The 19202-nt window shown below is 41.3% G+C and overlaps 2 protein-coding genes across 2 annotated transcripts; one reads left to right on the top strand and one right to left on the bottom strand.

The window, feature by feature from the left end:
• The first annotated feature begins 4455 nt into the window (after nucleotides 1–4455).
• Nucleotides 4456–6403, top strand: LOC121591156 (putative nuclease HARBI1). Its single transcript, XM_041911582.1, has 4 exons — nucleotides 4456–4674; nucleotides 4748–4825; nucleotides 4907–5461; nucleotides 6323–6403. The coding sequence occupies exons 1-4, from the start codon at nucleotides 4456–4458 to the stop codon at nucleotides 6401–6403; spliced, it is 933 nt and encodes a 310-aa protein (XP_041767516.1).
• Nucleotides 6404–6970: 567 nt separating this feature from the next.
• Nucleotides 6971–18995, bottom strand: LOC121598868. Its single transcript, XM_041926218.1, has 8 exons — nucleotides 18723–18995; nucleotides 18572–18654; nucleotides 18468–18477; nucleotides 8891–8952; nucleotides 8723–8818; nucleotides 7825–8065; nucleotides 7651–7742; nucleotides 6971–7584 (listed from the first exon to the last, which is right to left on the bottom strand). Exons 4-8 carry the CDS (start codon nucleotides 8936–8938, stop codon nucleotides 7231–7233), a joined length of 831 nt encoding a protein of 276 aa, XP_041782152.1. The 5' UTR covers nucleotides 8939–8952; nucleotides 18468–18477; nucleotides 18572–18654; nucleotides 18723–18995; the 3' UTR covers nucleotides 6971–7230.
• Between the last annotated feature and the right edge of the window lie 207 nt (nucleotides 18996–19202).

Genomic DNA, 19202 nt, shown 5'->3' on the forward strand with positions numbered 1-19202 from the left:
CGCGAAGAGATTGCACATTTCATTAGTGTTGGCACTTGTTGCTCCTTTGTACGTAATAGATTTCAGTGTATGCGTGGATTTTGTTTTGCTGTGGTAGAAGCGCCAAAACGAGTCAGGCCACCTGCAGAGGTTACGTTGGATTTTACTCAAATATCTGCGATATCGAAACCTGTTATAGCTGCAGTATAAAGAGTGCGTGTCAAAGTAGATCGAGCGAAATCTTTGGCAGCGGCGCGTTTGGTAGTGACGATAAGCAGCTCTTTTACACGTTTGAGTCGTTTGAGTGTGCGGTCCGCCCAGGGGGGGTTAGGTTTAGGACGCTGAACTGGGACGCATACAACAAAGGCTTGCAGCATGAAGGACGAGAATGAACATACTGCTTCGTCAAGTGAAATAAAATTGGAACAATGAAAGCTATTGTTAAACATTGAAATCATGTCGTTCAGTTTCACATAGTCAGCTTTAGCAAAGTTATAACGATAAAATGCGGTTGTCGTCGAGTTTTGTCGAGTCGTCGAATTGCGTCGGGTCGATGAGTTAATACGTATATTGAAGTCAAACGCCGGGTGATAGGAGTCAAGAGGTACAAGCGGAACAACACTTGGAAAGACAGGCGAACACAATTTAACTGCAGCATTGTTAGCGTAGAGCAGGTCAAGCATGCGTCCGTGCGAATTATTGATGTGATTAAGTTGCACTAATCCGTTAAATTTAAATCCATCCACAAAGGTGTTGTTGGCCAGTGAGCGCGCAGTTGGTTCATAGTGCGTGATTGATGAGTATGCTGGCGAGGACGAAGGATCAGCTGTGGACCAGCTTATGCTAGGCTGATTGAAATCGCCAATAACAAACAGCAGATCCGAAGGCTTCAGTGTGAGAGTGAAGCCGCTGATACAATCATGTAGAGAGCGAAGAGTCGATATCTCGGAGCTAAGCTGCGGTGGAATGTATACTACCATGATGTACAGATGTGCGTTATTGCAGGTGACGCGCACACAAATATACTCGAGAGAACGATCACGGGAAGGTAATTCTATCGACTCGTATGCGTTAGAAACGGCTAGCAAAACACCACCACCGCGAGAGCTAGAGCCGCTGAGAGAGCGATCACAGCGGTAAACCGAGAAGTTGTTGTTGTAGAGAAGAGCAGATGGAATGTTGTCAACAAGCCAAGTTTCCGTGAGGGCGATGAGGTCGAAGTCAGCCTCCGATACAGCTAGGTGAAATTCTTTTGTTTTAGTGCGCAAACCTCTAACGTTTTGATAATAGCAGCTTAAATACTCAGCGGTAGCGTTGTCATTGTGGCGGTTGGATAAAGCGGGTATACGGTAAGTCAATTGAGCTGCGTTGTCAGAGCATGAGGCTTGGCGTGTTTGTTACGTGCAATGAGCAGAACTTCGTCTAGTTGAGAAAAAAGCGATCGATTGTAGACTGGTGCAGGTGCGGAGATGAAGCGCGGTGGTTTTGGGGCGGTCCAGAAACAAGTGTTGAGTTGGGTGCTTCCAAGGTATCATTCACCGGGGGGTGACACTGTTGTGATGATGTTGTTTCAGGACCAGGTGGAGTAGACGTGCGTGCTGCTAAACGGTGAGTTGTTGTTGGTGTGCGTGTGGTGTAGCGGTGATCAGTACTAGTAGCTGTGTGCGTGTTGTAAAGCGGTTTCGGGTGGCTATAGGAGATGAGGTTTGGTGGTCGTGTTGACGGGATGGAAAAAAACTCACGTACACCGATACCGACTGGCCAAGTGGATGGTGTGAGTGCCGCATCTCGAAGGATAGCCGGGACTCTCACTTTGAATGAAAGCCAATTCATGCTGTCCACACTAACCCTTCTTCTCAGCAGGCAATATGCTATAACGTCATCGGTGGCTAAGCGACGCTTTACAGAAGCGACCACTTGTTCCACAGTGACGGCTGTTGATAAGCGGGATAGGCGGATCCAGATCCTATCTGTGAATGGCTCACGAGGTGCAGCTTGAAGCGGTGATGATAACGGATCGGTTCCCACCAGTTCATGATGTTGTGTAGGTGCCGGCTGGACGGCAATCGTGGTATTGGTGTATGCATTTGGCGATGACGCGGCACAAAGGATGTTACCGCGATTGTTTACAATTCTGTTTACACCAGGAGATGCCGAATCCTCGATTACGCGCCTCCGCTTTCTACCCGTAGCCGGTCGAGGATCAGGATTCCGAATGTGAGGCGTGGATGCAGTTTGAAGGAGGGTAAAACCACTGCGAACTTCGGCGACAATAGGCTCAACGAGCTTGCCGATAGCTGCTACAGCTGAGGTGAGGGCGGCTTGGAAACCGACCTGGGCGCCTATTTCTTTTACCGAATGGCAGCGCGGATTTTTAAGAATGTTAGTGCAGCCAATGCAGCTCCAGTGCAGGTCGACATTGGACAATACTGCGTCAATTCGCTCGGGGGGCAATTTGCAACAGCCGCGGTGGAACGTAGCGTCACAATATGCACAACTGATGATGCAGCCGGTGGCCTCTAGCGGTTCAGCACACGAGAAGCAAATAGCCGCCATCGCGAAATCACGCGTAATCACAGCACAACACTGCTAAGCCGAGCAGGAAAAAACAGCAGGAAACCACAGTTGCGATGCAACTAAACAATTCGCCAACACGCAACGATGATGTGAAGCAGTTTAATAGTCCGTAGAATAGGCAACAATGCGATGCGACGCAGAAAACACAAGAAATTTACTGAAAAATCACGGAGCGCGACGAAAGTTGAACGAGCCTTTTCAACCAATGTTCTATTCATACGTTCGCTTACACCATTTTGCTCGGGCGAGTAAGGTACAGTCCATTCCACTTGGATTCCTATCTCAGAGCAAAAACTCAAGAAACTTTCAATTTTATATTCTCTACCGGTATCACATCGGATTCTGGATATTCTTTTACCAAATTTTGCACTAACAATCGCTTCGTGTTTTTGGAAATACTTTTTCACTTCACTTTTGTTTTGCATAAGAAAAACAATCGTGTATCGGCTCCAATCATCAATAAATGTAACAAAATAATTTGCGCCATTATAGTCCACTGGGCTATTAGTTCCACATACATCGGAATTAGTGTTCGGTAAAATAGCACAATTGAGTGTGCTGTGCGTACACGCACGCACATCTCAGTGTGCGGTGCACATTTCGCACTGTGCGCGCTTTCCGCACTGTGCGCGCACTTCGCACTTTTCGCACAGTGCGAGCACACTCCGCACGGTGCGCGCACTTTTCGCACAGTGCGTGCGCACTCCGCACTTTACGCACACTTCGCACAGTGCAGGCACTTTTCGCACACTCCGCACAGTGCGCGCATTTTTCGCACAGTGCGAGCACACTTCATACTGTGCGAGCAGACTCTGCATAGTGCGCGCACTTTACGCACAGTGCAAGCACAGTCCGGACGTTTCGCACACTTCGCACAGTGCGAGCATATTTTGCAAATTTCGTGCAGTGCTTCACTTTGTACTGTGCGAGCACACTGTACCATGTTATAGGAAGTCAGGTGTTGTAGAACTAAGCATATTTTGACAAACCGCCTTTTAGCATTAGCATTTTAGCATTTGCGATTCCGATCCGTTGGTGCTACGAGTTCAAGTCAGGGCGAATCAAAGGTCCATAAATCGCTTGCACACATTCATACCACACTCATGCTCATCGCCCCCCCCCCCCCCCTCTCGCCTTGTCCCATGTCCCCTTCTGTTTAGTTAATTACAAAATTTGACTAGGGCTCTGAGTGAAAATTGTTATTTTTGCATTAAAACATGTCCTGCTATCGCAAGCCTGCGACGCGAATAGCAGTTTTCGCCGGAAACCAGCTGTCTGTTTTATTGCACAATCGCAAAGCGGTGGCTCCGAGTACAAGCACAGACACGTTTCATCTCAGCCAAATTCAAGAGAAACCTCAACCCACTGGAACGTCGTTTACCTACGAGCTTCACCGTCCAAATAGACATACAGCGACAACGTCGCGCTGAAAGTCCATATAAAAAATTGGGGTATTTTTTTCACCGGGAGCATAAAATAGCTCAGTTTTTTGACAAGGTTTATTGTATTGTATCATATATCTTGGTATACGCAGTTTATGCGGTGCTGTCATTAAATTGTCGACCATTGTCATTGTCGGTTAAATAAAGATAAACAAAATCAAATTGAAGAATACCGTATTCAGGTTAGTGTTAGTTTAATTTACAAGTTATGTGGAGAACGCGAACGAGTTTTGAATATTAGATTAAACGTATAACTGTTTTGAAGGCTGCTCCAACACGCAAAAACAATATAGTAAACCCTATCAAAATGGATGAGCGATACAGAAAAGCGCTGTTAAATTGGACCGAAGCGTGGGCCAATTTCGCTCGTCTTCATATCCTCCAGCAAAGAAGACCGAGAACACGCATTTGGGCAAGACCAATGCTGCTGGAACGAAATCAAAATGCAAGCCAGTTAATGCGTGCGATTCTGGAGGAAGAGCTTGACAATACCGTTATAAATTTTATGCGGCTAGTGAGAGAGGACTTTGCCTATCTGTTGACGGTTATAACACCCCGCATCCGTAGGCAGGATACTTACATGCGAGATGCTATTACACCAAAAGACAAACTGATCATAACGCTAAGATTTCTGGCTTCTGGGGATAGCTACAAAAGCTTGGAATACGCCTATCGAGTAAGTTATTAATTGAATATAGCGAAAAAGAGTAAATAAATTAATGTTGCAATCTTATTTTATCATATCTTAGGTATCTGAACAATCGATATCATTGTTTATCCCAGAAGTGTGCAACAGTTTGCTAATTTATCTTCGCAAATATGTAAAGGTTCGTAAAAAATAATTATTACATATTTTGCTTATTAATTCGATACTTATTTTAATTATGTTTCTAAATGTCGTATTACAGCTTCCGTCAACACAGCAAGAATGGCTTACGGTGTCGGATGCATTCAATGCCAAATGGAAGTTTCCCCATGCTATTGGTGCCATCGATGGAAAGCATGTTGCCATCAAAGCTCCTGCCAAAAGTGGAACGGAATATTATAACTACAAACAGTTTTTTAGTATTATGTTATTGGCAGTTGCGGATGCTGACTGCAATTTCATGTTTGTTGACGTTGGGTGCAAGGGTCGCATATCAGACAGTGGAATTTTAAGGACCTCTCGTCTTTATGGTATGCTGGAAAGAAAGGAGTTAAATATCCCAGAGGCGGAACCGTTAAATCAAAATTCTTCCATCAGAGTCCCGTATATGCTCTTGGGAGACAAAGCATTTGCGTTAACGGACTACTGTATGCGACCTTTCGGTGGTGTTACAGAGAGTGGTTCAATTGAACGTCTTTTTAACGAACGTCATTCTCTGGCACGAAGGGTTGTTGAAATGGCATTTGGGATACTCAGTGCAAGGTTTAGAGTTCTTCGGAAAACTATGGAACTGAATCCAGAAATGGCCAGCTTGATAGTACTTACTACAGTACACCTTCATAATTTTACTAGAAGAACTGAATTAACGAGAAGAGAGAGATGGGATAATGAAAAACTCAACCATAATTTTACTGCTTTGCGTGGAATAGTTCCTCGTACAACCAACGAACTTAAGCAAATCCGTTTACATGTGGCAAATGAATTTGCAAACGGTTCAATATAATATATTGCCTTTAAAGAGGGTTTCATGTGTTTTCATAGTAGAGGGACACTTTTTTGTCACTTCTTCTGGGTAGTGAACTTGTTATGGGAATTGGACTCTATGGTACCTTTTTTAAACAGACTCATAGGAAATTTCTCTTGAATTTGTACAAAAAAGGGTGCTTTAGAGTCCAATTTTTCATCACACAAATTTCATTTCACTACAGAAAGTATCATTTAAGTGTCCCATGACTTTGAGAACCCTTGAAAAATCCTGTTATACAAAAATATTGATAAATTAAACAAAAGAACATGACATAATAACAAATAAATTTTTATTAATTAAAATTGATTCTATCTTAGTTACTTTTTTCTATCCCCGGGACATGAGGGTGTGGCATAAGTTTTTCATCCTCATCAGTGATGGGTAAAGTTTTGCAAAAATCTGGAGTCGACACCGATCTGACTCCGGAAGATCAGCATTATCCGGAGTCGTTCGGAATCGTCCGGAATCTGTTGGAATCGGAGTCGTCCGGAGTTGGCCTTCGACACAAAGGCCTGTATATGAAGAACACGCGCAAATTGAAAGAAAAAAAACACACAACGAAATGAAATGGCTGTTCAAAAGCACATTGTACCGGACGGCTCCTGTTGACTCCGACTAACTCCGTTTCTGGATGACTCCGACCAACTCTAGACAAATCCGGATGACTCCGGACGACTCCAACTCCGCGCAGAACTAGTGATTCGAATTTTGTCGGAGTCGCTATCGTACTAACAATAGATGGAGTCGGATCGGAGTCGTGGGTGTGCTTCAAAGAGCACCTAACTAATCCTCATTACATGTTTCTGTCATCCTATCTTGCTTGTCTTAGACATCTTCAGAACAATTCCACTAGAACAATTTACTTAATGTATATACTAGTGTTGGGTCATACGATTCATTTCACGACCCGACCCGGAGTCGGGTGCAAGCCAATCGGAATCGATTCCGACCCGTTGGTGCAGCGAGTTCGGGTCGGGTCGGGCCACGGTAGGTTCAGTTTGACCCGAGGGTGCAGTGTGTTCGGGTCGACCCGATAGATTAGTATGTGCAAGAAAGCATAAGCGACTCCGACCCGTTGGTGCGACGAGTTCGGGTCGGGTCAGGTCGGATTGAACCTACCTTGACTCGACCCTACCCGAACTCGCTGTACCAACGGGTCGGAGTCGCTTATGCTTTCTCGCACCTACTGATCTATCGGGTTGACCCGAACTCGCTGCACCCTCGGGTCAAACTGAACCTACCGTGGCCCGACCCGACCCGAACTCGCTGCACCAACGGGTCGGAGTCGATTATGCTTTCTTGCACCTACCGGAGTCGTTGCACCTACTTGTACCTTCCGGGTCAACCCGAACGACTCCGGGTCGCTTACGGATGGCTCCGACCCGATAGGTTCGGGTCGACCCGCCCATCACTAGTTTATACATATAAATATTAGGATTAAAATTGATGAAGCCAAGCTCAGTGATTGACGTGAGTCTTATTGTTTAATTCTCGAGGATCGTAGCCTTCTATTTCAACAAAGCGCGCAACATTCTCTTCCGCAATCATGCACTGGAATCTTACCACCATCGCTTTTTGTCGCTTCGGCGACCAATCCAGCATACCAGCGTACAATGGTTATTCTCCTCCCCAGCCGATCGCAATTCCATAGCAGTTTGAGAAACATTCGTTAGCGCCGCCAACACTTCCTCATTGTATTTCAAATTGGCTTCATGCCAACGACGCTTGGGAGCAACGGACGCAGTCTGAGGAGGGGGAGTTGGTGGTTTGGCTGGCTGCTGGCTGGTTTGGCTGACTGTTGCAGACTGATCACATGTAGAAGCAGCCATGATGATGACATCTTCAAGCATAGGAGTGTCGGTGGATCGCTGAGGTGAGCTGATGTTTCTTACTGGTAGCCTGTTGTCTTCCAACTAAAAACGAAAAGAACGTTACTAAAATAGTTCTATCTTACAATAATCCTTCAAAATGTTTCTTACCGTATCCATCCTTGCGCCACCGTCTGTAGTTGCTTGGAGGAATGCCATTGCTTCATAAGCGAACCACTTGGGTCGATAAACCTCGGCAGATCCTGAAATATGAACAAAAAGTTTAAAATGTTGGTAATAAAAAATCAAATAAAGATCAATAAGGATAAATTAGTGATACTTTACCAGAACCGGTCACAAGGCTGCTCTCATAGAGCTTCTTGTAGTGCCTGTAGGATCCGTGGAGTGACCGCCACTTCTCTCGTACAGTGGCGGTTGGAATTTGAAGATCTTGCCCAATCGTCTCCCAAGCATCGAGTTGCTTGTTACGGTTTTTATAATTGGTATCGCTCCTGTCCCAAAGGCACTTATTTTTTTCCACACTGCTGATTAAATTCAGCACAATTTCTTGTGGCATTTCAATAGTCTGAAATATCATTAAAAATTCAAATTAATAAATATGTCTACCCTTTTCTAATTCTAATAAATCTGAGCCGAAAGATACTGACAACTGATGATCAAACAATACTACCAAATGATGATAATGCATACATATACAAGCCATTGATTAATTGATGCTATGAATAAGATTAGCAAGTGAAATTCGTTACACTAAAGCGAGATTACAAATCATGCTACAATAAAGATACAGTGACAGGTACAAAAGCTAATACAGTCTTTCCCCGAGTTACGCGAATAATGCGTTCCGGAGACATTCGCGTAACTCGGATTTTCGCGTAAGTCGAATATCACGTTTTACAGTAAAAATATACTTTCTTTATCATGATTTTTGATTGAATTTATTTCATTTGTGTAATTTATCATTTATGTGATTCAATTGGTGCGGAGAATTCAGTTATTTCTGACTTTTAAGTGAATTAAAATTTTGAAATATTGCTAATTATTTTTCATTTGACAATTGATGGAGAAAATTGTACTGATTTGACATTTGAACTGTCAAAAATAAAAAATTCGCGTAACTCGAATTCGCGTAACTCGAGTGTCGCGTAACTCGGGGAAAGACTGTACACTAAAAGCAATCATAGACAAAAATACATATACATTGCAATCTAATGTTCAATACCTTGAATGCTACTTCTTGTAGCGTTTCTTTTCGATTAGAGGCCATTGTTTGATCCGGCAAATCGCATTCGTCATGGGCACACGTTTGTGTTTTCAACTAATGGAGCAGACGATTGGAATTGATGGTCCCAAAATATTGTGCACAGCCGTGTCTGTGAGCTATACTTACCTTCTTTTTTTCTATTTTTCCACCTATAAAACTCGTGTTTTGGGCCATCTTCTTGCAGACACCTATTAAAAAACAACATTAGAAACTATTTTCATGGATTTAAATCAATAAAAACATCTTACTATGATAATTTTTTCTCTTCACTAAACACACAAGCTTCCGTCCAAACAATCCGGTAAACATGTAAACAAAATGGTAATGACAGTTCAAGAGCTACCGCGCGAGACGAGTAGCTCTGTTTGCAAAATTGAGCTACTTTTGGAACTGTCGCGCGCGACGAGTAGCTCTGTTTGCAAAATTGAGCTGTCGCGCGCGACGTTGTCGCTGTATGTCTATTTGGACGGTCACAGTTCATAGTTGTTTTAAAGAGACGCGTGCTTGGTGTCAGACGATTTTTCCTGATAATTTCTCCGGCTACGGACCGCTGTGTTGATATTATGTTTCGGGGCATTTAAATTTTTGTCTGGATGTGTTGTATGCTTGTGGTTGTGTAACGGGTTTTCGATGGTGGTCAAGCGCAGCGTTCTGTGCATTCGATTCTCGCAGAAAATGTATCCGCACAGTTTCGGTGTGTTCGTGCACCGGCCATCCACAGAATTATGTTTCTCGCTCTAGCCAATGGCTTGGGCCAACGATGATTAAATTGTATTGATTACAGCTGTGCGCGTGTGTTTCAGCGTTCAGCGCAGCAATACAATTTAATCATCGTTGGCCCAAGCCATTGGGTAGAGCGAGAAACATAATTCATTGCCAGTGTGGCATGTTTTAATGCAAAAATTACAATTTTCACTCGGAGCCCTAGTCAAAATTTGTAATTAACTAAAGAGAAGGGGACATGGGACAGGGCGAGAGGGGGAGGGGGAGGGGAGGGGGGGCAATGAGCATGTGTGTGGTATGAATGTGTGCAAGCGATTTATGGACCTTCGATTCGCCCCGACTTGAACTCGTTGCACCAACGGATTGGAGTCGCTAATGCTAACTGATGCTTATGCTAAAAGGCGGTTTGTCAAAATATGCTTAGTACTACACCACCTGACTTCCTATAACATGGTACGAAGTGTGCTCGCACAGTACAAAGTGAAGCACTGCACGAAATTTGCAAAATATGCTTGCACTGTGCGAACCCAAGCGCCACAGATTAAGCTTAAACGACTGGAAAATTGAATATCCATAGGAAAAAAATGAAAGCTTCACAGCTTCATTCGTTTGATCAATAGATGGCGTATTACAACTCATCATTATATTGCTATCCTTTTCTTGCAATGTGTTTCGACAAGTTTCATCTTATAATGACCTATATAGCCTTCTAACTTTCTGAGCAAAATTCTATATGAATGGTCGTGTGGTCAGATACGTGGGTATCCACACCAACGACCATTACTCAAATCTCACTTGCTTCAGTACTGGTGGTTTCCGTTGGAGTTTAGTATTTAAACAATCGTATCGCCGTTCTAGTTCTAGCGATGCATAACTTCAATGCGAAACCATACAACAGTACAGAGGAAATGAGAAAGCTCTCCTCCAAGCGAGGAAGCTCCACAGGTTGGGTATCCCACAAACAGATGGCGCCACCAGCTTTTTTGCTATTTTTAGAATGCATGAGTCGTTTGCCGTCTGCTAAACGAAGTCTTTCTATATTCCGTTTAGGTAGAGAATTTGAGGCGTTTAGAAGGCGTTTAGTGGTCGTTTAGTGGATTTGTGGCACTTGGGAAGTGTGCTCGCACTGTGCGAAAAGTGCGTGCACTGTGCGGAGTGTGCGAAAAGTGCCTGCACTGTGTGAAGTGTGCGAAAAGTGCGGAGTGCGCACGCACTGTGCGAAAAGTGCGCGCACCGTGCGGAGTGTGCTCGCACTGTGCGAAAAGTGCGAAGTGCGAGCACTGTGCGAAGTGCGCGCACTGTGCGAAGTGTGCTCGCACAGTACAAAGTGTGCTGTGCAGTGCGCACAATGAGGTGTGCTGTGCGCACATTGCGCACTCGCGCACAATGCCCAACACTAATCGGAATGTATTAATTCAAGCACACGACATAATTTTTTTTCGTCTCGCGAGTGAAACGGTTTCCGAGATTGTTTAGCTGTATTGTATGCTTCACAAAACACATTTTCGTTTCCGATGCTTAATTTGTCCGACACATCCAAACCGCGAACCATATCACCTTTCATCAACTTGTAGCATATCTGCTATACAGAACATATTGTAATACACACTATCAGCCATAGACACATAGCAACACACTTTGAAAAGCCAAATCACACCATTGCACCACATCCATTATAAAACACTCAGCAAATCAGATCATACCATACACACCCGGAAGAGCTCAGGCCACACCGTTCATATAAAAACAATTGTGACACACTTAACAGAACCAACCGAAACGTACAACATAAACAGGAACAGTTTATGCATTATAACCCAAAGCAGGAACAGTATAAGCATTAAACCCAAAACAGGAACTTAGTGACAAGAACCATCATTCTTGTCAACAAAAGACAAACGTAACTAGCTGAGTGAAAACAATAACTTTCCAACATAAAACCCGGAACCAAATGTGCGAAACCCTCAACTTAATTTGAGTATAAATAAAACCAATTCCGACCGTGGCAAGTCAGATTCGTTCGGACTGTCAGGATAGGACTATGCCCATCCTACATCTATCGACTTCTCATTTAAAGAGTTTAGTTATGTCCCCCTACCCAAGGTAAGGCCTCTAAACTCCAACGTTTCCAGTAAGGGAAACCTCCTAAAGGTTTCTATGATCGCCTGGACGATCAAGTGTCGAAAAGTCCGCTCGAACGAAGTTTTATTCCACCTCGGCTCATGTCAGCGAAACACTGACCTACCACGACGGTACTCGAAGTACAGTTGTACGATCATCGCATTACATGGCGACCGTACCCAAGCGCCACAGATTAAGCTTAAACGACTGGAAAATTGAATATCCATAGAAAAAAAATGAAAGCTCTACAGCTTCATTGGTTTGATCAATAGATGGCGTATTACAACTCATCATTATATTGCTATCCTTTTCTTGCAATGTGTTTCGCTTAAATTTAAATAGGTATTATATATAGCCTTCTAACTTTCTGAGCAAAAATCTATCTGAATGGTCGTGTGGTCAGATACGTGGGTATCAACACCAACGACCATTACTCAAATCTCACTTACTTCAGTGCTGGTGGTTTCCGTTGGAGTTTAGTATTTAAACAATCGTATCGCCGTTCTAGTTCTAGCGATGCATAACTTCAATGCGAAACCATACAACAGTACAGAGGAAATGAGAAAGCTCTCCTCCAAGCGATGAAGCTCAACTGGTTGGGGTATCCCACCAACAGATAGCGCCACCAGCTTTTTTGCTATTTTTAGAATGCATGAGTCGTTTGGCGTCTGCTAAACGAAGTCTTTCTATATTCCGTTTAGGTAGAGAGCTTGAGTCGTTTAGAAGCCGTTTAGTGGTCTTTTAGTGGATTTGTGGCACTTGGGTAACTTTATCCAAAGAACTCATTACATGGCGACCGTGACAGCTTCGAAACAGTATCCACCTCAGTTCTGCTTAATTCGGCAAACGATGACCTTCCTAACGATGTTTAAAGGCCACCTTGGCCAACGCGAGTTCAAAGTTACTATATGGCAATCGTCCCAAAATCTAACATACCGTGACTATCTCAAATCATCGCATTACATGGCGACCGTGACCTTAATCTGCAATCGACAGGCAGAAGTGTAAGCAAATTATTTCAAGTAAAATGTGATACGTACAACGGTAACGTAAAGCTTAAGTGTCGTGTGACGAACCAAAAGTATTGTGACCATAACTGGCATTCGGCGGAAAGTGAAAAAAAAAAGTGTCAAATGTGCAATTTTTTTACAGAACATTCATCAACGCAGCTGGCGCAAGAAACCCATATGTAAACAAAAGCAATAACGATGAAAGAACAGCTACAAGCAAGTTTCGTACAGTGCAGAATGAAAAATAAAAACATTTAGTGCAGTGTAAGTGCGAAATGAATGTTTAATTGATGAACAAACATTAACCGTATACAGTGTTGTGAGAACCTACCTAAATGCGTAAAAACGTATTAACGCTTATGCGATTGGTTTACCTAGTAGAGTAACCTTGAAATGAGAAACTATAGAAAAAAAGCTAACTTTTAACAACAACCCAAGTTCAGCACAGTACAGTAAAGCAATCGATATGATTCTTGGAGCAAGTGATATGGGATAAAAAAGTGCAGTGCAAAACAAGCTGTGGTCAGCGTGATTGTATGGAACAACCGTTCCCAACGTGGAAGACCAAAAGACAAGGCGAGCCCACTGCCCAATATGGATTGGCACGCAAGAATGGACAAGTGTCCCAACTCCGACAGAACATCAAGCGTCGACTGATGACATCGCAGAACTTCACATCTAACATCGAGTATGTACCTAGCACCGATTTAACGCCTTGCACCGGTAAAAATGCAGCGTAGCATCATCATCAGCAGCAGCAACATTAAATACATGTTATGTATTTAAAAAGGTACCGTAAATTCAAAATTTACTGATGAGGCTGCATAAATTTGCAAAAGCAGCAGAAAAAACAGTTTAAGAATATATTTTCCTTGCATGACAGATGTAAATAAGATATCAAATAAATACACATCAAACATAAGACGCAAAAATGACAAAATCAAATTTTAACGTAAATACGAATATAAGCCAAGCATTAGAGCTTGCGATGCATAAGATATGCCTAATAGCAAAGAAACACAAAAGAATCAAACTAACAATATCAATGATAACATATTTAAATATCATTACTTGCTGACAATTCAAGAAGTATCAAACAAATCTATTTTCAATACTGATTTTATCTTACATAAGAATAACTACTAGATCACTAGATTGACAAGAAGGTTTAATAACCCCTCCAGAAAACTATATTTGGCGTAAAAATCCAGTACAAAAAGCAATAACATATGAATGAAAAAAAAAAATTAAGGACCATGTTAGAAATTAACAGCAAAAAAAAAATTATCTTAAAGTAAAATATCGATCAATTTAAAATTTAAAATCACTTAAATGAACTAAAACTAACAAAAATAACAAAAATGGCAAAATTTGATCTTGAAACAGCCATAGGTCTTGTACCAATGTACGATGGTTCTTCTGATACTTTTGACACATTTGAAGACGCATCAAAGTTTTTGTTTGAACTAAATCCAAACCATGAAGCGATGCTTATAAAATTCCTACGAACCAGACTGATTGGTAAAGCAAGAATAGGGCTACCTAGCAATATTACATCTTTTACAGAGCTTATAAACGACATAAAAAGAAGATGTAAAGAAAAACTAACACCCGACAGGATTATAGTGGAATTGAAATCCATTACATCAAAGGATACACAAACAATTTGCAAGAAAGTTGAAAGGCTTACAGAAAAACTCAATTTAATTTACCTAGAATTAGAATTCCCACAAAAAATTGCAAACGATATGGCAATCAAACAAGGGATAGAAACTCTAAAACAAAAAATTTCAAATGAAGAAACCAAAATGATCTTGAAGATTGGTACTTTCTCAACGATAACAGATGCAACTCAAAAGGTATTGGAAAATGAATGCGAGGAAATAAATAAAAATAGTTATCAATTTAACATACATGGCTATAGTCTAAACCATGAATACCCGCAACGAAACAACCAGCTTAATTACCAAAATTTTCCAAATTTGAATCAATCATTAACTACTCAAACAACACCCAACAACTATAGTTATAGAAAGAATAACAACTTCAGTTTCTACAAACGCCACCATCAGTTAAACAATTGTAGTAGTCAGAGTCAAGTTAACCAAGGATATAATAATCGCGAATACAATTATAACAATAATATTCAGAGCAGATCCAATAATATGCAATGTTATTACATCAGAACAGAACAGAACAGAAATTATGAACAGTTCAATAATAATAATCAATTACATAAGAATCATATTTACCACCAAAATGATGAAGATTATAGAAATACTAGTCAAATAAATGACCAAGTTAAAAAGTATTATAGAAATAATAACAGCAAAGCAAACTATAATGACAGAAAATATGAAGATAAATTAAAAAGAAGACATACATTAAATAATGAAACAAATAATGATATGGAAAGGTCAAGAGACGACTCAAAAAGAATAATGACAGAGAACGATAAATTCACAAAAGAGTATGAAAATGATACTAACAATGATTGTAAACATAAAAACATGCAACATATACAAATGATTACAATAAGTAATGACAATGAGAAAAATAAGGTTGAAAAACAAGTAACAGATAGTTTAATACTGCTAGACAACATGGAAATGAGTGATGAAATTAATTGCAACGACAATCATGCAACTGAGCCAAAACATTTAAAGAAAATAAACGTAACATCAAATCAAAGAAAAAGTATATAAATGAATTAAACAATGAATTATATTGCCACGATAATAAGGCTAGAAAAATGAATTATTCCATATTATGTGAAGAAAATGTAAAAGAACCAAGAAATAATGTTACTTACGACAAGATTCTAAAAGACCTCAAAGAAAAATTTCATAATGTTATCTCCATGCAAAAAGTCATAAGATCTATAAAAGCAGAAAACTCTAGAAACGAACCCAACAAAGGAATCATAGGAAAATCAAAATATTTTAGGAGAATATTAAATATTCACAATTCTTTATCTCTAGATAATAGATATATTTACATAAAATATTACCCACCTTAAGAGATAAGTAATGATTTAATTAGTAAACCAAAAAAAAAAACATAACAAATACTCAGTTTAATTAAATGAAAAGAATAACTTCAAACAATTTCATTATTTTCGTTATTCTCCTAAAGGGAGGAGGTGTAGCATATCTGCTATACAGAACATATTGTAATACACACTATCAGCCATAGACACATAGCAACACACTTTGAAAAGCCAAATCACACCATTGCACCACATCCATTATAAAACACTCAGCAAATCAGATCATACCATACACACCCGGAAGAGCTCAGGCCACACCGTTCATATAAAAACAATTGTGACACACTTAACAGAACCAACCGAAACGTACAACATAAACAGGAACAGTTTATGCATTATAACCCAAAGCAGGAACAGTATAAGCATTAAACCCAAAACAGGAACTTAGTGACAAGAACCATCATTCTTGTCAACAAAAGACAAACGTAACTAGCTGAGTGAAAACAATAACTTTCCAACATAAAACCCGGAACCAAATGTGCGAAACCCTCAACTTAATTTGAGTATAAATAAAACCAATTCCGACCGTGGCAAGTCAGATTCGTTCGGACTGTCAGGATAGGACTATGCCCATCCTACATCTATCGACTTCTCATTTAAAGAGTTTAGTTATGTCCCCCTACCCAAGGTAAGGCCTCTAAACTCCAACGTTTCCAGTAAGGGAAACCTCCTAAAGGTTTCTATGATCGCCTGGACGATCAAGTGTCGAAAAGTCCGCTCGAACGAAGTTTTATTCCACCTCGGCTCATGTCAGCGAAACACTGACCTACCGCGACGGTACTCGAAGTACAGTTGTACGATCATCGCATTACATGGCGACCGTAACTTTATCCAAAGAACTCATTACATGGCGACCGTGACAGCTTCGAAACAGTATCCACTTCAGTTCTGCTTAATTCGGCAAACGATGACCTTCCTAACGATGTTTAAAGGCCACCTTGGCCAACGCGAGTTCAAAGTTACTATATGGCAATCGTCCCAAAATCTAACATACCGTGACTATCTCAAATCATCGCATTACAAACTTATCCCAATTTTGTGAAACTAAGATGGCTAAATCAACGATGCCATTGTTCTAGGTTCTGTGGAATTTTTCCACAAGAATAATATGCGTTATGTGTGTTCGAATTGTTGAAATTCAACCAATGCAGTTTTCCACGTAACTCTCCTTTCACTCTTAATTACCCACGTTTTGTTAACACTTCTACGCACCCATCATCAAAAATTACTTAAAAACCACTATTTGTTATTTTCCGAATGGAAAGGAGCTTCCGGCACATAAAAAACGTTTTTCAGGGTAACTGGAATTTCATCACTACCACCACGATCAAATACTATATCACCTTCATGCCAAGCTGTAATAAACTGATTTTCTTTCGCGACCGAAATATTCACTGGTGAACTTAATTTCATTAACTCGCGAAATAAACTCTTATTATTCGATATATGCTCCGATGACCCAGAATCGACAATCCATGTTCTGTCAGAATTCATCGGAAATTTCCCATTGTTAACGCGAATCGTCATCGTCACCTACCTTGGCGCTGGATTTCTTTATTGGGTTTCTTCCCGTTAATTTTTTCTTTTCTGTACACTGATTTGCCTAGTGGCCGTTCTTTTTAGAGTTGGACAAAACGCACAAAAAAGCGGAACTGGGTCCGGACGGTTCCAACAAATTTCGGACCCAGTTCCGAAGGTTAGGTTCAATCCGACAAGCCGGAACCGCCCGGAATCGTCTGGAATCGTCCAGGATCATCCGAAATCGTCGGAATCGTGCGGAGTCGTTGAAACCGTCCGGAATCGTCCGGAATCGATCGGAATCGCCCGGAATCGCTCGGAATCGAACGGAATCGCCCGGAATCGCCGTAATTGACCAGAATCGTCTGGAATCGTCGGAATAGTCGGAATTCCATTTCACTTCATGTCATTTATTCAGTGCATAACCTAATACAAATAGATACAAACATTAACACAAGAAGCTAGAGTGCATGTCGAACAACATTGAGGAACTCAGCGATATTCCTGGCTTAAATGTACGACAAACAGAATTGAAAGCAATCTGTTTGACGTTTGCGGTGAACGGTCGTGTTTAAGTTTGCTCCGTACGAATCAGATAATTTTTGCGTTATTGTGATCGCACTTTTAGTATCACTAGTTTGAAGACTCAGAAAGTAGAGAATTAGCTGCTGTAGTATGCTGTAACACTTGATTAGTGGCATTAAAATCGGTCTGTTTCGGGTATAATTTCCTGTTTTCGTCATGCTCTGTTATTGCTCGTCAATTCATCATGACTCACTGCCGGATTTGCTCACTGGACACCGAGGAAGCAGTTATCATATGTGGCAGTGACTTGAACATCTCTTCGTGCAAACAGGCTTTCCACCCAAAGTGTCTGAAAATGCCAAAATCGAGCATAAAAAGTGTTTCTCATAGAAATAATATTGTTTGGATTTGCAATATCTGCACCAACAACAACTCCGATAATGGCTTGGTTCTTGGTGAGAAGGCACTCCGCCTCATCGAAACGATTAGTGAGATGAAGAACGAAATATCTCACCTACTAAATGAGTTGAAGAGAGAAATGATTGCAGAGATTGATCTACGAATACGCACAAACTATTCTGAATATCCTCACACACTCACTAGGAACCATGCCACTAACACTTCACAGTTCAACGAAAGATTGGCTTCCACTACTACACTGAACACTACGCCTGTCCATCCCGTCAAAACTATTCACAACACCACGAACTCTTCGGAAATGCCGCCTGGATGTTCTTATACACGCAATATCACTCACACTCTTTCAACTACATCATCACGCGAACAAACACAACAAAGAATTAGTGTTGACAGTGCTGCTTCGGCTAATCATTCCTTTAATCATCGAAACGTATTGCTTACCGGTGCAGCAACTGATGCAAGTTCATCGTTGAAAGCTTCGCCACGAGTATGGATGTTTGTCACTCACATCGCACCGCACGTTACTGAAGAAGATATGACAACTTTTATTACTAATCGCCTTGAAAATTAAGATTGTATGGTAAAAAAATACTTCCTCGTGATCGCGATCCTGCAACGCTTCGATTCATCTCCTTCAAGGTCAGTATGCCAAATGCACTTAAGATTAAAGCACTTTCACCTGCAACTTGGCCCCGCGGTTTCGTATTCGCAGAATTTGAGTTCCGTAATAAAAAAATCAACGATTTTTTTACACCACATACCCTATACAACTCACCAATATGACTATGAGATCACAGGTCGTCCCGAACACTCTCACACCCGAAGAGTACAGCCCAACCACCGGACATCATACTGTTTCGCTCTCCCAACGATCATACACTCTCAGCCTCCCCTGAGTGAACTTTCGATCTATTATCAAAATGTGCGTGGGTTACGCACTAAAACAGCTGATTTATATGCAGCAAGTTATGAATCGGAATGTTACGTTATAGTTTTAGCCGAAACATGGCTCGACGATGATATTTCCTCGACAATGTTTTTTGACGACAGCCGCTTCACAGTTTACCGTACC

Source organism: Anopheles merus, chromosome X, assembly GCF_017562075.2.
Source record: "Anopheles merus strain MAF chromosome X, AmerM5.1, whole genome shotgun sequence".
Classification (NCBI taxonomy): Eukaryota; Metazoa; Arthropoda; class Insecta; order Diptera; family Culicidae; genus Anopheles; species Anopheles merus.

Bases quoted from the DNA above. Each gene is read 5' to 3' on its own strand.
- LOC121598868 (XM_041926218.1), bottom strand. From the start codon at position 8,938: ATGGCCCAAAACACGAGTTTTATAGGTGGAAAAATAGAAAAAAAGAAG. The intron at 8,819-8,890 runs GTAAGTATAGCT...CTGCTCCATTAG, and splicing joins GAAAAATAGAAAAAAAGAAG to TTGAAAACACAAACGTGTGC. The intron at 7,743-7,824 runs GTAAAGTATCAC...TTCATATTTCAG, and splicing joins CAGCCTTGTGACCGGTTCTG to GATCTGCCGAGGTTTATCGA.
- LOC121591156 (XM_041911582.1), top strand. From the start codon at position 4,456: ATGCGTGCGATTCTGGAGGAAGAGCTTGACAATACCGTTATAAATTTT. The intron at 4,675-4,747 runs GTAAGTTATTAA...ATCATATCTTAG, and splicing joins GCTTGGAATACGCCTATCGA to GTATCTGAACAATCGATATC. The intron at 4,826-4,906 runs GTTCGTAAAAAA...GTCGTATTACAG, and splicing joins ATCTTCGCAAATATGTAAAG to CTTCCGTCAACACAGCAAGA.